Source organism: Haemaphysalis longicornis, unplaced genomic scaffold (genome assembly GCF_048455015.1).
Source record: "Haemaphysalis longicornis isolate Haplotype H1 unplaced genomic scaffold, Haemaphysalis longicornis Haplotype H1 scaffold_1, whole genome shotgun sequence".
NCBI classification, from domain to species: Eukaryota; Metazoa; Arthropoda; class Arachnida; order Ixodida; family Ixodidae; genus Haemaphysalis; species Haemaphysalis longicornis.
Window position 1 is genome coordinate 472,431,679 of NW_027526203.1, and position 19,597 is coordinate 472,451,275.

Consider the following 19,597-nt stretch of genomic DNA (forward strand, 5'->3'; position numbering starts at 1 on the left):
ACACAATCTTCCCTTAGAACAGGAGGGCCTGAGGGAAGTATGAACGCAACAAGTTCGCTCGCGGCGAGCTTTAGAAAGGGGTTCTCCCCCTACAGCTCATGGCTGACTTCTGTTTCTCGGATGCAGAGAAGTTGTGCAGATATTTGGTCGCCACTTTCACTACCAGCGCTGGTCACAATTCCTAGCACAATTCCTAGCGTGTGTAACTTTGAATACATTCGGACCGGCGGTAACAAGCTCTGTGCAGCGGCCTGCGATGCGTGCAGGCAGCAGCTAGCGACGTGGCCGCCGCCGGTCGCCGCATCGCGCGAAGGTCCTGGTGCCTGGTCGCTGCGCTGTGGTCAGCGGAACGTACGCAGTTTTAGAATAGGGGGAACAGAACGTTGATGGCCCCCTCAAAGGTAGAGGAACCCAAACGCAGCACGCTGGTCCACGACGAGCTTTAGAAAAACGCCTTCCCCAACAACTCTAGCCGGCTTGGGTTGCACGGATGTTGGGAACTTTAGGCTTAGCACCGAAGCAGATACTATTTGGTCGCTGCTATCTCTACAATTGCGTATGACCATCCTTAACAGTTCTTCACCACACTATCATCCCCTTTCTCACATGTGGAACTTTATTTTCACGTTGATAGTCATTCTGGCGATCGGTGCTGTGTTCATTCTTGCGCGCAGGTAGCGCCATCCGCCGGCTTTCCTCGCATCTCGTGCTCGGGCAGGTGCATTTGCTGCCGTCAACAAACCTCCACGACCCATCGGCGCTTCGCATCGCAACACAAATTCGATCACCTATTTTAAAATTACCTTGGATGACAATCCCTAGCACAATTTTTCACCACACTATCACCCACTCCCTTGCACATTTGCCTTGCTTTTCGCGACTGCCTTGATTCTGGACAGCAGTGAAGAGCGGTTGCTGCTGCGACATGCGCGGTTCGAGCAGCTTCGTGGACCGTGCGGGCAGGCACGACCGGCGAGTGTGCGGAACGCTTCCGCGCGCAGAATACGCTTCATGCTTTCCAGCTTGCTTGATTTCTTCTTAAAATCTACCTACTTGGCTAAGCTGTCGTCACAGCCAACAATGGTGATCGGGAAAACGAGCAAGAAGTTCGAGAAACCCAGAGCACTGCGGCCCCACAAATGTTCTAATCCCCTTATAATAATGGATCAGGAACTTGGGACACCTCCATATTTGTTTGAGCCTGTCACTTCGCGTATGAAGCACAGAGCACCCGAAGACATGGGCTGCCCCCGACTACTTGTGAAGGCAATGTAGTAGCCATGGGCGCTCGGGTAGGAAATCTGGTATCTAGGTGTCACTTTAGGGATTCTCTAAAAACACACTAAAGCCTGACTTTGGGCTAGTTGGGTACACGTGTCACCTCTGGAAACGGCGAAAAACCCGGACAGAGAGAGGGCAAACAGACACGAGTTGCTTCGATCGTCAGCTCTCGTGTCTGTTTGCCCTATCTCTGTCCGAGTTTATCGCGCTGTTTCCAAAGGACTAAAAACACAGTAGCATTACAGATAAAAATCGACGAGTAAGCCACTCTATACAATAAAGATTAATAAAATGCAGATGACACGCCTGCTTAATTCGGAACTACACCCAGAAAACTGGGACACACCGTCAACCGAATATGACGCTACTTCCGAAGGTTGCTGCCTCTCGGTTTCTCGCTCTTCCGGCGATGCGGGAGGAAGCAGTGGGTGGGCGTAGGGTCAAATTAATCAACAAATACCGCTGACCCGGAGCTAAAAATGCCGAAAAAAAAATTTACAGGCATAACAGGCATAAACTGACCAATGTATATAATTGTAAAAAAGTAGAATTTTACCCGGTTTTAAAAGCGCTTCAGTAGCCCTTTAATTCTCGCTGCATCTGCAGGTATGTTCGAAATAAACCAGCAAACCCACATGTCAGAAGCGTCTGCCGTTTCGGCAAGTGAGTGTGCTCGTACAATCTGGTGCTGAGGCGACACCCCGATTGGCCAACGTACGAGAGCACTCCCTTCTCGTTACGGCCCGACAAATTGAACTTCGCAGCAAGCCTTTGTGCGTGCGTCTTGTCTGTTTCTGTACGGCTCGACTACAGTGGACAAGTGCTGCTGAGATGTGGTGCACTTACCTCCCATAGGCGAACCGGCGGTCCTTGTCGTGGTCTCCAAAGGTGTCCCATAGCCGCAAAGACACGCTAACGCTGTCCACCACTTCCAAGGAACGCTCGAGAACCTGCGCGGGGAGGCCGCCACACAGGCACCACGTGTCACGGCCCCCGTGCGACCAAGAGGTGCACTGGGCTGCTGCCACAAATCCTGCTATCTGCTGCGTTTCGTGAAATATGCACTCCTGCAACACACCATCCAGCACTGTATTTCACAGACTGCGAGGTGCATGCCTACACGCCGACCCGTGCAGATAGGCTATTGTTTAGAAAAACGAATTTCGCCACGGTGTCACGTTTCTCTCGCTGAGTTCCGCTGGCAGTGTTGCCCCACGGCCGCTACCCCGCCATAGCCGGTGCTCCGAGATGCTGGGGTGGCGTCAACCTCATCCGCTATCTGCTCCCTCCTCTTCCTCTCGTGAAACTCCAAACATTGTGTTTAACTACTGGAAAGTCGACCGTCGGTCTTGTCAGTGGTGTGGTACTTGATGTGGACAAGAGCGCGAGCGCCGTCTGCTATGCTGCGTTGCTCGGTCGTAGCCGCCACTCTCATAGGAAAGGTGATGTCATTCCTGGGCTTCCTCAGTTTATCAGTCCTTACGGGTGAATACACGACTATACATTGTTGTGCCAGAGCGCCCGGCCCAAATTCGTTGCACGGGGCGACGCGCCGACAGCGGGGCCGATTCACGCCTCGTCCGAACCAGACCAAACCGCCCGCGGCAGACAGGCTGAAAGCTGAAAGATGCACCGCCACAGAGTCGCCTCATCCTTCTGCGTCCCGGTGGCTCGGCCGAATCGTGCATCGGGTGAACGACCGGCAACGGACATGTCGCTACTCGCCTGGAGGTGGGTTCGAGGAGACGGCGTGGGCGTCGCCCTCCCTTTCCCCATCGTGGCGGCTCGGCTGACTCAACCGCTTCATTACCATTCGTCGGATTTCAAACTTCAGCCAGTGAGAGTCCTGATTGGAGCGATTCAAACTTCTCGGGGCTCCAACGAACTTCCGGGGGTATAAAAACCCGCCCGGAGGCATTCTGCGGCGGCACTTTTCGGAGGCACCAAGTGGGAAGGTGCTGTCGCCTCGTTTGCTTACCCTTGTACATACTGTATATAAATGTTGCTTCAACTTTTCGTCGGCTCGAGAACTTCATCGCTCTGCTCTACACCGCGTCGATATCGGACGGAGCAAGGCAACGTCACTACCCCGGTGACTGCGCCCGGATGGCCAGTCGCAACAGTGGTGGCAATGGTGGGATGGCCCAGTCCCAACATCGGTGACAAGCTGGGATGCGAGTCACAACCTTGGTGACTGAGGTGGGATGCCCAGTCTCAACAACATGCGAAAACACGAAAAAAATCTAGCGGCGGATCCCGTCCAGGATAGCCCGTCCAACCCCTGAACACACTCAACTTTCCCGTGTAATCCTACGGTACTTCCACCACGGACTGCAGGTGGACTATCCAGGACTGGTAAATCGAGAAAGCCCAGTGTCTAATTTGCGAGCCCGTAGCCATCCCATATTAAAGGGACAGAAAACCGATTTTTGTTGAGTATATATTCTCTATCCCAAATGAAAGGGCATCACTTAAAGCACCTTGACAAGAAACGGTTTTGCTGATAACGCCCTAGAACTTTTTAAACCGAAATTTTTAGATCTACAAGTCGTATGTGTCCCTCCAAAAAATAATTCTAGCAACCATGACATAGAGTAGCTCAGCAACATACTTTTGTCTGTATGCAAAATAAAAAACGATATTTAAACTTGTCCCGAGCTAAAAAAGTTTGAATCGCAGGATTTCCTGTTCCTTTAGGTGTTTTTTTTAATGCAACGGTCTATTTTGCACGAATGCGCCATCTGCTGGGAAAGACGATTGGTAGAATCTGGCTTCATGTTCTGGAGGTGGGAAGTTCGATTCTCCCCGGGCACGACGTTCTTTTTTTTTTTTAAGCTGCCGTTGGCGTATTTCGAAACTTAAATCAAATATTTTGGCAGAAAAACGCCCCTGACTCAGGCAGAATCGTCAAATCTCCTTCGCTGGGTCTGTTTACTGAACGCTGCCGTTGATTCTGGGCATGGAGGCTCGATTAGCCACACTGAGAGCAACCCAGCGACGGCGGGCGGCGTGTCTTTAACATTTTCAAAATAATGTTTAGAAATACATACAGAGTTTAACCTTGTACGAATACTTGTGTTAAAAGGTTTTCAATACGTAAATAAACGTTTCAGCAGTTACAGTAGCTACTAGGTTTGCAGGTGATGTGACAGGGACACATTGTAGTGTCAAGTTTCGACACTACGAACCGCCACCCTTCCAATTTCAGGCAGTTTGCTGCCAAATTAAAATTATTTCCGCCAATTTGTTTAGAAATTGCTTGTGGTTACCGGGCTATGCAAAACACTGGCTTTCATATGAGCTAGAGAACATATACGCGACAAAAATCGGTTGTCTGTCCCTTTAAGGTTCCTTCCATGCACGCGCTCTCACCCGCATCAACGCAGTCAGACGGCGCTAATTGGCCCAGCGGTGTACGCTCTCATGATTACAGAGAGCTGTAAAAATGACAGCCACGGAAAAATGACAAGACGAAAATGGAAGCAAAAACACACACCTCACAGTTTCCTTGCATGTGGAAAAATGGCGTACTGTTTGTTTTTGTGCCTCCATGGGCTGACACATTCGTGTGAACATATTCATGTGCACCCACTTGCAGCCTGTGTAGTGGGGATATTAATGAATGCAGGCGGCACAGTACCTCTTTGTAGATGCGGTACTGGTCGATGGCCCAGACGGTGGGGATGTGCGTGGTGAGGAGCTGGGAGAGCGTGACACGGGTGTCGCAAGCGCGTGCACAGATGAGCCGCGTCTTGCCAACAGCCGTGTCACCTACCACCACGCACTTGACCAGCTCCTGGTTCGGCTGCTCATTGTTCATCGTGGACGGCCATGAGTCCTCCCGCCTGCAGCAGGAAGGAGAAACGCCATAGCTCAAGACACGAACGCTGCAACGTCGGAGGCAGCAGACGCTATACAAAAGAGAACAGTCACGAAGGTGCCTGCTTGCTCCCAACGCCACCCCAAGCACTATGGCCATGGCCTCAACCGCGAGAGCGACGGCCAGAGGCGTTCCCTAGCTTCGCTGCCTGAGACGCTACCATATGCACAATTGTGCACACAACGACAACAAAAAAGGGGGGAGGGGGGAACGCACAGGCTACCTCCGCCATCCGCTTTAGGTGCCAAGCACGTGACGGTGGCGAAATGCCAAACAAAATGTATTACACTCAGCTTCACAGCGCACACTATAAGACAAGGTTTTGGAACCTCTTGCACTGCTATCATAGGATGCTGAAACTACTCAGAATTGAGTGTTTCGTGAGGCAACGAAGGTACTAAATTCTCGCGTTTTGTGTAAAGCCTCTTTTATTTAGTTTAGAAAATTTAATCAGTGTCTGCACTTGCACCCCACCCCCTTTTCTTGTAATCGTACGTGTAAATGCATCGTACATGCAGATTGTGTGTAAATTCATTGAAGATTCCGAGAAAAAACAGGCACAAACCACATACGATGACAGTCGATGTGATGCTACTACCATTCTTCCGGTCGTAATAGCTTTGTGTTCATGTAACAAAACTTGTTGCTGAGCGAGTTGGTTCATACTTTATGAAAGTCTTTCTCTTCTTCGTTTAAGACGGCTTAGCGCCACACGCTTTTTGTTTGTGTTGATGAGTTGCCCCTCCGCTCCCTGCACCCTGCTACATTTGAAGGTCAAATTGACGCTGTAACGCGAGTGAACGGTTGGTGGGAATCGTGGAGAACCTCGATCCGAGCCGGTGCGCACTTCGGGGAGAGACACGATGCGCTAAAACCGGTCCGGTGCTCCGCTGGTTCGACAGCACCCCGAGAGATGGCCCCGGCGGTCCACGCGCTGCATAGGCGTGCTGGATGCGTGAACATGTGCGCGCGGAAGAGTGAGATCGATGGAACAATGTGGCAGCGGCTGCCGCGGTGGACCACGTATCTCAGGTGGGGACTTTTTCTCGCGCACTGTGAGCGCCTGCCTCCCGTTCGCGATAACGACTGCCGTCGAGCTTTGTGCTTGCATGCTTTGGGATTTCCCAAATAAACTGCTGTGCTTCGGCACTACTGTCTGCTGTGTTCTAGTGTTGGCGAACCTCGCTGGGTGCCCATGTGTACGAGATTTCGGCGCACGTTAAAGATCCCCAGGTGGTCAAAATTAATCTGGAGCCTTCCACTACAGCGCGCCTCATCGACTGTGTTGCGTCGGCGCGTTAAACCCTACAATCAATCAAAATTAAATCAACCTCGCTGGGCTGCCATAGGTGCGGGGGCCCACGTGGTTGACACTCCGGGAGCTAGTGTTGTGGCCTACGCTGTAGAACTGGCTAGGTCGCCCCCAAGAACCCCACATATTCCACATGGTGCCCAATGTGGGGCCCGTCTTCAGATGAATTCAAGGTTGCTAGCTCCCCGAGAAAAATGCCGAGCCTTTAGCGCCGATTGCGTCCGCGAACATTTGCGGTGAGGGCGGGGGTTCCCGATCTTTACTGCGTCTGCTGCATCGACCGCAGATGTGGTTCAGGCTACCCGCTCGGTGGTGTATGCGTTGCTGCAGATGCAGCCTACTACGCTTGGTCTGGAAGACTTCGGACGAAACGTCTCGCGCGAGTTGGTTGCAGGCAGCCAGTTTATGGTGCCCGATACAGCCATGACGGCTGTATGCACATGTGTAAACTTTCCTAGACGCACCAGGTGGTACGTCCGAAAAATACCTCCGAGCAGCCGCAGTTGTGGCTCGCTTGCGAGACTGGAGGTACGTGGGCCTTGTTCCAACATGGCGGCGGGTCGCCTTCCTCGTAGCACCGACCCCGCGCAGTTGCGCCGGCGGTGCCGGTTGAAATTTCCCTCATGCATCGGATGGTGCAGCGGACACTACCGAACGAGGGTGCGGCGTTTGGGAGTTCGCAAATCCGCACGATAAGCCTGCCGCTACTCCGCTTCAAGTTCGAGGCGGATTTTTTGTTGGTTCGACAGCTGACAAAGAGCGAGTGGAACGCTGAAGGTCAGTCTTTCGCTGCTGGGGGAAGCGGGAGTAATGGGATCGTTGTCTCCACGCTTTCGATGGGGTCGTTGTCTCCATGCTTTTGGAGTGCATGGGTCTCGATGCCATGAAGACTCCGCTCGAGATGAGCTTCGCGCGGCTCAGCAGGGCCGGGCTCGCTGGTCGCGAGAGATCGCCAGTATTTGAAAGAGCTGCACTCTCAGGTGACCTATACCGGTGATGTGCGCCCGTAAACTGCTTGTATTGGGGTTGGCACTGCCTCTACAGCAGCTTGTATTGCTGCGAGTAAGTTGCAGGAGCCCCGCCTGCTTGATGCTGACACCGCTTTGCCGACCGAGACACCAGGCAGAAATAACTCAGATGGGTATTTCGAAGCCGACATCCCGTAATAGTCAGGTGAGCAACCTCTGCAGGCGGGGGCGGCAGCTGGAGCACAAGTTCCGAACTCATGATTCTGAGCCAGGAGGAGAACCCTCGGGCATGCAGCTTTGTTACCCGATTTGGCGAGATCGTCGATAAGGTTTCGGCCAGTCACAGGAGATTTCGGACAACCGCTCCTCCCCACTTCAAGTCTGGGAATCCGCCTTTTTCAAGACGCCACTGCGCATGCGCGAAGCCCTAGCGGTGAACGCGAGAAACTGTTTGGAGGGCCACTGCACCATCCGTCTGCAGCGTCCACCTATACTCGGCTGAGGCCCATGCATCGTCGGCAACGTGAACTGCAAATATCTAGCCACTTTTGTGTTGTTTGAATGCAATGCCGCTTTCGTGTACTGCGTACAAGTGCACCTCTCGGGCCAAGGGTGACAAGAAGGAGCGTTTTTTTTTTTTGCTTCCCATCAGCTACGCGTGACAGGCAACGCTGAGAAGCCTGGATTAGGGCTGTGAGACGCCAGTCTGAAAATGGGAAGCGGAAGTAACCGCCGTTAAGTTTAACCATGGTGACGAAACTTGAACCGCGGTTATCACAAACTGCGGTTCTGTCTGTTACACACAAAATTCCGATTGTGGTGACCGTGGTCACTTGGTTGTGAGCGTAACAAAAATAAATTACCACACTTTTAACTTAACGTGAAAAAACAAAAGAGAAGCAGTGTAGAGAAAACGAGATATCGTTAAAGCAGTCGCTTCAGACCCAAACGCAACGCATTCGCGCGCGGCGAGGAGCGGGCCTTCCCCAGCTGCTCGCAACCGGCTTGGTTTGCTCAGGCATAGCCTCCTTTATGCTTTCTGTGCCTGCGACGTCGCCGGGAGAACAATAGGAGGGTTCCATCGCTCGAGTTGTGGTGAGCCGCCGCTCACTTTGGTGGGGCCGCCACTTACGTAGAGTTCCTAGGCTGCAGAGGCCGTCGGTGCGCCGATGGCGAGCGCGCAGCAGTGCCGGCGTGCGCCAGTTAATACACTGTTATAGAGCTTTCTTGCTTGCAGGTTGCGTGCTTTCTAACAAAAGCTGTACTGTTGGAAATACAGGAAGAGCTACAGCCCTTATTCAAAGGGTTCCAGTGGTGCCAAACGTAAGAGTAATATTTAATGAACACTTATACGGCCGAGAGTCGAACCAACATCATGCGTAGCAGCAGACTGCGGTGGGCACTGTGCAGAGTTGGCTTACGATTACCATGACCCAAAAAAGAACTATGGAAGAAGGAAAATAAAATTGCTTAATTAAGTGCATAGAGGCGTGCTCTTACAAACAGCATCACATTTCTTTTGTTGGAGAAGCCCGTGATGGATGTCGTGACGCACACGTCTTTTTTTTTTTGTTTCTCCAGTGTGCGGCATACTAAGTGAAACAAATGAAACAGGCAGAAAAGCATGTTAAGTTGAAAGGGGTGCAACCCAGTGGGCAGAAAACAAGACCAGGCAACTCATTCAGTGGAAACCAAAAACCACTCAACCATTTTTTTTTTTCTGAAGAACAAGAGACAATAAATAAAGGCTGCTTTTTAAAGCTTCACATACTTTCTGCAAAGAGGCTTTTTCGAAAATGACTTATACACGTCATTTTTGTCGGTGGCTGCAGAGGCACAGTTCACAAGTAGTGGCCAGATGAATTTCAGGCAGAGCAGCTGTGCCAGCTCCTTGTGGTGCAGCCGTTCACTGTGGGGATAGCTGAGGAGGCCAGAATCAACAATGGCAGGTACAGCCGCTTCCTGAAGTGTCTTCAATGGCTTCTTCAGCTTTGGCTCCTATTTCAGGGCAGTATATCTACGAACAGGCGCAGGATGTCGAAGACATAGATGAGTTTTTGTCTTGGTTCCGTGTTAATTGCTGGAGTGGCTGATCGGACAGTGGCTTCGTAGTCAGCGAACAGCAGCTGTCGCACATCACATGTTCCATGATGACACGGGCAACGTAGCCACCCACGTACACTGTTGCTGAAAGCTGCAGCGTTGACATACTTGCAGCATGTACCCTGGCCACGTACATGTGCAGCTTCTAGTGGCAGCTCACCTGAGCCGTAGCAGGCTTCGGTCGCATTGAGCAAAAGCCCCTTGCTGGGCTCACGCTGTTCATTGTGCAGCACATTGCTTCCTTCCGACGCTGCAGCAATCCCAGTGTTCAATAGCTTTTCAAACCCAGACATGGCCGAACGAACATCTAACTGGTCATTGGAACCCAGTGATATCCGCAGAGTGCCGAACAGAGATTCTATGGGATTACTACTAAACCATTACTGCACCTGTTGAGGATTACTCAACACTGCACAGTAAAATTGTTTTGCGGCTTGTTTGTTGACTATGTACAGTGTAATCTTGTTTTTCGAATCGTAATCCTGTGATCGTTGTGTTTATCAAACTGCACTTTCGGGGTTGACCTGGGCACAGGTTCTTTGAGTATATATTTGTGTTTACGCCTGATTAGCGCCCGCCGTCGTGTGTGTCTTCTCTTCTGTGTCCCGTTTTAAGCGCTTCTTACGATGACTCAACACTGCACGCTAGAAGCAACGTGCGATTCTGCAAGAAAAGAACTCGGACCGGGAGCAGCACACCAGCCCGCTCGGATAGGCTAGTGCGGGAACAGAGATCGGCGGCGGCAGCCAACGTTTTTAGATAACCTAACCTAAAAACGTTGGCGGCAGCGGCGGCAGCCCTACGTGGCTAGCGCCGCCACTCGGCGGCCAATGGCACTCGGCGAGCGGACCGCCGACGGTCGCTGGCGGCGCACGTCGCAGGCACAGAAAGTGTTCCTGCGCTGCCCAGGGGGCGCTGCGCAAGCGGCTTCAGGGCAGTACTTCCGGGTAGTACAAAGCTGCGTGGGTCCCATAGGATCGCGTGTTGACAGAAGCAAAATGAGCTCGATGTTCCCGATTGTTTTGCGATATGGTCACCAGCCCATCCCTGACGAGTCCGGTCTCTTCCGGCGATCAACTTGGCATTAAAGCTTTGCAGCGCTAAATACTTTTACAGCGCCGACGAAAGTGCCGGGACGGTGACGGCGCTCTCCCACTCGCAGGTTCACTGACCATTGAAAGTGAAACTTCTAGTTTAAACTAATACTCTAGGTGACAAAGACTTTTCAACAACAGCCGATCAAAAAATAGGAGGGACGCAATCGGCGATGATCGCGCTTTAAAAAGCCAGCGAGTCCGGCGCCGCTGGCTAGCCTGCTGCGGTGCGCCGCTTTTTTCCGTACCTACGCACTATGCGAGCACTTTTATTAAACAGTGCTCGTTTGCGTCGCCGTTACGAATACATGGTGCAGCGTTAGCTTGCCGTTTTGTTTCGTGTCTCAGTGACAAAATGCAGCGAGCGTCAGAAGCGTGAAATTTGTTTTGGGATTCCGAAATTAGCGCGATAAAACAAGGTGGTCGGGCGAACTGAGAGTCCGCTCGCTTTCCTTGTTTGCTCTCACTTTACTTAATTACGCTCTTGCATTATATATTCCCAGTTCGCACTTAATAGGCTAGAATGATTGTCAGCAACGTTTTGAATTGTAGGGCCGAGTTGCATGCAGCCGACACGGCGGAGAGCTAAACGCATAGAGTTAATACTACTGGCTAAACGGCAAATTGGGTGGGAGGGGGAGGGGGGCTTTGAACGCGAAAAAAGGAAAATAAATAGCGAATTGCCAATAATATTTGACAATAATCTGGTGAAGTGTGAAGATGGGGGACAATTCAACTGGAAGCGACCAATTCTCTGTTCTTGTCTCGCTGCCTAACTACATTTGAGCACAAAACTGGCGTGTCGGCGTTCAACCAACAGAGTCAGTGATGATCGTATGTGAATATTCGGAGCCGCGAGCCGTGTATGCGGCTGTTATGTTATGCAAATATAGAAGTACACATCTTTGCAGGCAGCGGGCGTGCGATTTGGTGCTTGTTTTGTGTCCTTTTATAGCGCTTAATTTGTTTATTTGACGCCTCACCTACTCGCTAGTATACATGTACCCTGCCGTTCGTAAATCGTGCGGCGTAAGACGTTACTCAAGAATCATTTAATTTGCGAAAATACAAAACAAAATTTTCACTCGTTTTCAAGGCGGTGCCAGGCCAGCAGTGTCAGCTGAGTCGGCTGCGCAATTCTTGCGTTCGCTTGCACGCTCCCGCTGAAGCAACCTTTTGCAGTTACCAGAAGCGTTCCATGTTTATGCTACTCGTGAACCTCCCTTTGTCGACCGCACGCAAGAAAAAAAAAAACGGTAATGGTCGTCAGGAAGTTAGACCACCTGACCTGGCGATACTGTCCAACGCCGCGATCCGCGACCAGAGTTACTGTCCGCGACAGCTCGCTCAAAAGAAAGCCGATAAATCGGCTTGTTTTAGCGGATATTATTTTGTTTATCCTCTGCAACTACTTTAAGGGCTATTTCATACAGTATGCAGTCATTTAAACGCGCCACAAAGCGATTAAACTAAGTACAACCAACTTTTACTTTGGCTTGTAATTGAAAACACATGGAAGGCGGCGAGGGTCGTCTGCTTTTGTACTACCCAGAGGCGTCGGCCGAGCGGCGAAGCTCTCGTAGGTCAGCTCGGTGTTGGGAACTTTAGGCTTAGCATCGCGGTGGATATTTGACCGCCGCTATCTCTACAACTGCGAATTATAATCCATAGCACAATTTTTCACCGCACTAACATCAACTTTCTCGCATAAGTGGAAGTTCTTTTCCAAGATCATATTGATTTCGAAGAGCGGCGATAAGCTGTTGCTGCCGTGGTCTGGGCCTGTTCGAGCCGCTTGCAGTTCGTTGCGGGTAAAGTCCTTTCAATCAAGGGACTTTAGTTGCGGGCAGGCGCGCCGGCGTGTTCACAGGCACGGCCGGCGTGCGCGCCGATCGTTTCCGAGTGCTGAAAACGCTTCATGATTGCCTGGTTTATCCTTTTTTTTTTTTTTTTTTGCGGACAACGCGCGGAATTTAAAAATTTAGCACGGCTTTTGTCGTAGTTGATCGGGTGGATCGAGCCGCTGCTGATGGGCAGTCGCGCTGCTAGAGTGTCTAGCGCTGCTTGTGAGAGCAACGCAAAGAACGCCAGCGCCTCTTGGGGGCAGCGTTGGGGCGCCCGCTATTTGAGAACCTTCGTCTCCTCCAAACGCCAGGTGATTTTTTTTTTTTTTTTTGCATCCGCTGATGCGCCGCCACTTGCGTCCGAACTGACTTGCGCGATTTTGAGCACTGCGGGAACTGCGGTTAGCGTGACTGAACTGAGGTGGCCAAGCTCAGTTTGCGTTAACCATGGTTATCGGGGTAACCGCAGTTTCGTCTGCCGTATAACGCAGCAAACTGCGGTTTTGTCTAACCGCGGTTCGCTTAACCATGGTTAACTGCGCCCGTGTAACTAGGACATTATGGGTAGTCGACCGGGCCAAGTCCGTCCAGCCGTTGGTAACGGCAAGAAAGCCTCTAGGAATGAATCGTTCCCCTGGCGATTGCATGCTGATGTAGTTGCAGTCGTCAGGGGAAATATAAGATTTAAAAAAAGCGACTAGGTGAGACGGAAAGCTACCTTATCTTCGAGCGTCGAAAAACAACGCGCTCACGCCTAAGGCAATAACCACGACGCACCGCGCTAACCTTGACCTCCGATCTGCTTTCCGTCGCTACCTCAAGAGGGCGCCACACCGCAGCGAAAAAGGCGGATTATTTTCACCGGATGGTGAGAGCGAGACCCCCCGCAAACGGATACCACCGGGAACCACGCCAGTCACCACTGCCACGGACAGTGAGAATGACCTGCTGAACCCCCGGCGGGGCCGAGCGCGGCCCGCGGAGCTATCAAATTTTCCGGCAGTTCTTGTATCGGCGAACCTCGCTGGGCTGCCGTAATTGCGGGAGCCCACGTGGTTGACACACCAGGAGCTAGCGTGGGGGCTACGCCGGAGTACTGCCTAGGGTGCCCCCAAGAACCCTACGCATTCCAATACCCCTTCATTAACACAAGCATTGGCTTTCCCGCCATAGCGGCGCTCATGCTGTGGTGCACCCTTTACAGGCAAGGTTCGGCGTAAGATGCCTACGGCTGCGACGCGACGGTGTTACGTGGCCCAATTTTCAGTGTAATATATCGTTTGTATGGTTGTAATGTGTTTTGAAACTGGTTAGTATGTGTGTGTATAGAACTTAAGCAATGGAAGTGTTTGGGCCTGTTGGTTCATACTTCACACAAAAAACAGCGCTCAAGACGGGACAGAAGGAAGGAGGCTACACACACAGCGCTGACTACCAACAAAGTGTTTATTTGCCGCTCAGCAATATAAACGAAAAGGTTACAGCAAGATAAGTGCGGAAAGAATCCAGAAACAAGAAAGATTAGATAAAACTTTAAAAGTATAGACAAGAAAGAGCATCTTTGCGCAGTCATATCACTAGTTCGATGATTTCGCTTCGTCTTCAATAAACGCTATCTCTTTTGCAGACAAAGCAACAGAAGGGGTGCTTACGCAATCATCGCCTCCCTTATAAATCGTGTATGCTTCCAGCAGCTCACGCGTGCGCTGATTTCTGTAGTGCTTAATCACTTTACACTGATCAAATTTAGGAGTGCACTTGCATGACGACACGTGCGAGTGGAGCCAGCCACCGGATTTGGCTTTGACATTGGACGCGTGCTCCATAAGCCGTACGTTCAGGCACCGCCCAGTTTGGCCTACATACTGGTGGTCACAGTCCAGAGGAAAGGAGTAAACCACGCCGGCCCTGCACTTGGTGAAGGGTCGCACGTGATTTATGTCACAATCTGTACGGGAAGGCGAACCATCATTAACTCGCGCGCACATCTTGCTGAGTTTGTTGGGGGCCGAGAAAACCAGGCGCACACCTGCTCTTCCCACAACCTTCTTCAGCCTGTGGCTAACACCATGAATGTAAGGCATCACAGCAGTCTTGTCACTGTCCCTTGCAAGTTCCTGTATACACGAAGGAGTGCGCAGTTCTCGCCAAATCTTGTTGCCCACGCTCTGGAGGACGGAATCAGGGAACCCAGCTGAGTGCAACCGGTTTACCTGCGCCTGAAAGCTGTCACTAATGCAATGGTGGCACGACCGGTGCAAGGCATTTTTCAAAGCTGCCGTGGCGACACTGCGTTTCACTAACTTTGAGAGAGCTGACATGAAAGGCAGCAATGCCTTCTTCGATCTTGGTGCGTAGCTCCAGCATAAGTGTGCTCCCTCTATATGCAGCCTCATGTACAGGAATTGGAGCTCCTGATTCTTTGGCGTTTCATTCGTCAGCTCAAACCCCATCAAATGGGTAGAGAAGGTTCCCAGCCCAGGATCTGTTGTCTGTCTGTCTATGAACTATCTACCCAGTTGAGGTCGTTATGCGCTGCCAGTGGCTGGCGAACAGCTGTCGCTAAGCTACTGCAACAGGTTGCCACGATTCTGCACATTATTAGCGCCATTTCTCAAGACAAAACACGGAATTCTAGCACTGGGGACAGAAACCGTAGCCCCAGTGCTTCCGAGGCGACTGTGCTAGGATTCCTTTTGATTTGAAGGTACGACTGCAGCGTCCAGAAGGTGAAATGTAGATCCACATTGGTGGGTATAGATCTTCCCTCAACTGTAAACCGCCGTTTTTCACGGATCCCGACAACACAGAAAGACGAATACGTACAAAAGTCCTTCCGGTGTCCAAGAAGTTGCCGTGGGCCGGCATATGCACGAGAATCAATGGTGGACCAGCCGAGTGTGCCTTTCTTGCTTGCACGCTCGCTAGCTTCGTCAATTGGAATGTTCACTTAATAATAATAATAATAATAAATAATAATAATAATAATAATAATAATAATAATAATAATAATATTCCTCACTCTATGAGCTCGAAGACACCACAAGGGGAAAGGTAACTTGTAATTTGCGAGAGAACCTTTGACCCGGGAGTTTAAGGGAATTATCAAGACGACAGACAACACTTAAAACACTGCTGTGGCAGGTATGTCAAATGTAACGCAAATAATTAAGCTGGCTTTAATTACGCTAGACAATTGAGAAAGGGGAATAAATTGCCGCGACGCCTCAATGTTCAATTCAACACTGGACGGACTTCTGTGTGAAGCCATAACTACTGTTTCGCCGGAATAAGACATTTTCATGTTATACATGTATTACACAAAAATCCCCATTACTTGCAAACCTATTATTAGTGTTGTGAACAAGCTTGTATTTGTTACCGTAGGAAAGGCCGCTGGTGCGAATTGTTATGACATCCTGTGTGAGCGCAAATGTATTTTTGTGTCATGTGCCCCATTCTGCAAAAAAAACCTAAACTTTGGTTGAAGCTGGCGGTACGGACCAAAACAAAATGATGAACTATTTTTGCGCCCACGTGTTTACAGTAGTTTGCGCGCAGCAGGCAGGCACACCCCCCCCCCCCCCCTCTCCCTCCCATAAAATACAAATGTATAAATATACCTGATTATGGATGCGGACAGCACGAAAACCCGCGTGCGCTAGACTTAGGTGAGCTGTTCTTCGAATGCCGGAGCCTTACTGGGCTGCTTGTCAACTACTTGACATCCCGAACAATTGCGAGCTGGATTTCCAAAGGCCACTGACATGGTGAAGATTTCGGGTTTAATGGCGCAAGACCGACAAAGGCAAAGAGCGCCGTGACAATGGTGAATGAGATGAGAGGGATTTACAATGAAGGCACTAGTTTAAAAATGTACTAAGGGAGTTGGTGTATAGAGCCGTAGTTAAAACATAATCAGCATGGGAACCTAAAGGCCGATGTACACGACGGACCAAATCGCTGTTTTGGACCGCGGTACGCGCATCACGTGATAAGACGTCACCAGATCGCGCGGACCGCAGTTGGACCGACGCTTTTCGGTCCGCAGTGTCGACGGCGGACCGCGATCAAGCAGCGTGGTCTGCGACGCCCTCGTTGCGTGGGCGGAGCCGGCCGCGGGTCGAGTTGCGCCGACAAGCAACGGCGGCAGCGCGGCTGTTTCGAATAGCTCAAAGGAGCCTGTCAATCACCCCCAGTGGAGTAGGCAGCAGGCTGGAGTAGGCAAATGTGGAGTAGGCAAATGGCTTACCATCGCGACGCACACCTAATCCCCGCTTTTTCTAGGGTCATTCCATGCCAAACGTCCCAGCCGTAAAATCGACCATCACGGATTTGCTCAGTAAAAATTGTGGGTCATCCTCGCATGGCCCACAATGATCCGTGAAAGTGCTTTTGTCCAAAAAAATTTTGTTCTGTTTCTAGCGGCCCTTTTATCTCCAGGGTTTCAAGCAAACTTACGTCTGTAAAAAAATTCATGAAAGAGTGAATTCTCTTACAATGGCCACCATTTTTTGTGAACATCATGTCGAAGCCCTGAGTTGCTGTATGCCGAATGTTTAAAACATTTTTCTTTTTCTTTGCTGTGATTACGCCATTTAGAAAATACATCATGTCGAGAATTTTCAAACATTTTTAGCAAACACGAGCACATTCTCTCAGGCAATAAAACATTTGTACCTGTATCTCAGCATTGTTGAAAATTGGTAAAAACTATATTTACACTGAAAAAAGATTAAATGCGCGAGAAAACGTTTGTCAAACTTGGGAAAATCCCCCTTATGGCCCATATTCACATTGAAATTGCGGATTGTTGTGCTCGTAGTAAAAATATCAAATGCGAGCCATTCACTAGTACAAATGATCGCAGTTCATTTCAGAAAGTTTAATCAGAACAGTTTTTGTTTTAGCAGAGAAAAAAAAAATTCAATTTGTACAGCGACACTGCCTCACCCCGTTGTTCCGCAGAGCGTCTTCTCTGCACGGCATGCGCCTGCCTGCATGAAAGAGCCGCGAGCCAGCGGGTTTGCGCTACGAGAATACCTTTCGCCGCAATGGTAGTTCGTAGCGTCACTACAGGAAAGAGGAATAATTCGCGTGTTAGTGGGAAAAGTACAACGTGGAGCTAGCGGTGGTGCGCCCATTCCATGAGTGCGGGTAACTCAGCGGCTGCACATCAGATGTGCATTTAAAGCATCGGGTTATGCAATTCCCGCTAACGCATACAAATAAATCCGCTTAACTCGATAACTCAACCGCTGTTTATTTCGAAATTTTTGGCATACTTAAAAGATACTGCGTATAACATACCCTGCTTCTTTAAATTCACGTCCATGTCCAGCCAGCCATTGAGTTACCCGCGCTCATAGAATGGGCGCACCACCGTTAGCTGCATGTTGTACTTTTCCCACTAACACGCGAATTATTCCTTTTTCCTGTACTGACACTACGAACTAAAATTGCGGCTAAAGGTATTCGTGTAGCGCATACCCGCTGGCTCGCGGCTCTTTCATGCAGGCAGGTGCATGCCGTGCAGAGAAGACGCTCTGTGGAACAACGGGGTGAGGTAGTGTCGCTGTACAAATTGAAAAATTTATTTCTCTGCTAAAACAAAAACTGTTCTGATTAAACTTTCTGACATAAACTGTGATCATTTGTACTAGTGAATGGCTTGTATTCGATATTTTTACTACGAGCACAACAATGCGCAATTCCAAGGTGAATATGGGCCATAAGGGAGATTTTCCCAAGTTTGACAAGCGTTTTCTCGCACATTTAATCTTTTTTCAGTGTAAATATAGTTTTTACCAATTTTCCACAATGCTGAGATACAGGTACAAATGTTTCATTGCCTGAGAGAATGTGCTTGTGTTTGCTAAAAATGTTTGAAATGCTCGACATTGTGTATTTTCTGAATGGCGTAATCACAGCAAAGAAAAAGAAAAATGTTTTAAAAATTTGGCATACAGCAGCCCAGGGTCTCAACATGATGTCCACAAAAAATGGTGGTCATTGTAAGAAAATTTACTTTTACATGATTTTTTTCACAGACTTACGTAAGTTTGCTTGAAACCCTGGAGATAAAAGGGCCGCTAGAAACAGAACGAAATTTTTTTTGGACAAAAACACTTTCAGGGAGCATTGTGAGCCATGCGAGGATGACCCACAATTTTCGCTGAGCAAATCCGTGATGGTCGATTTTACGGCTGGGACGTTTCGCATGGAATGACCCACTAGCGACTGGTATGCCTCTTGTGCAATGCTGTACCTTTTTTTTTTTTTTTTTTTTTTTTCACGCATGTGGAACTTTGTTTAGGGGAAGTTACGTTCCAGCAAGCGGTGGCGAGCCGTATTAGCAGCCGGGTTCGTCTCGTCGTCGCCGCTCGCCTTCGTGAGAACGACGCCGGCGGCTGCGTGAGCGCGCCCGGAATGGCTGTTGTTATCGCGGGGCTGAAACGTTTCGTGCGGATTTGTGCGTATCGACATGTCGTGGCCAAACGGCAACCGTGTTCAACCTCCTCGTTTGAGAGTTCAGTAGGCCGGCCACTCGTGGTCCGCTCCGCCGGCCCGCCGTGTGTTTGCGCTCTGCGCTGGATCGGACCGCGGCCGACCGTGAGGCCCCGTCACGTGACCGATCGGACCACGGCCTAGGTCCACCGTGTGGATCGGCCTTAAAGGAGCACTGACACGAAAATTTTATGTTACACTTCTATTGCGTTTATCGATGCTTAATGGTTTGGCCAACCCGAAACAGCACTTCAAATACTTCAGCGCGCGATAGTTAATTACATTGAACGGCCTGAAAATCGTTTGTTTCAATTCCTGCGTTTTCATCCCGAACGGCGCATATGACAGACTCCCTGCCTGACCTCACCGCTTTGTGCGAACGTCACCGGCGCCCGCTTGAGAGGGTGTTGCGCCCGCTCGCCGCTCGTGGGGCCGCGCGCGTGAAGTGACGTCACAAGTTTTTGACGAGCGCAGTCGCGTCACTTTTTCCTCTCCTGGAGTGATGTCACGCTGATGTCCATTTGCTGAGTGCCGCTCCGCGCGCTGCTCCGTCGGCGCGATAAATGAGATCCAATTGAACTATGTTCTTCGCGTCGCAGGCGCCGCTC

General features: G+C 50.3%; 1 protein-coding gene across 8 annotated transcripts in view; it reads right to left on the minus strand.

Moving 5' to 3' along the window:
- The window catches only part of Rhobtb (Rho-related BTB domain containing), a 225,149-nt gene that overhangs the window by 53,891 nt on the left and 151,661 nt on the right, over positions 1-19,597 (minus strand). For all 8 annotated transcript variants that reach the window (XM_077688195.1, XM_077688196.1, XM_077688199.1 and 5 more), the window contains 2 exons: positions 4,922-5,126; positions 2,128-2,231 (listed from right to left, as the gene is read on the minus strand). In XM_077688195.1, coding sequence (XP_077544321.1) covers positions 2,128-2,231; positions 4,922-5,126 — 309 coding nt within the window. The remainder of the gene's footprint in view (positions 1-2,127; positions 2,232-4,921; positions 5,127-19,597) is intronic.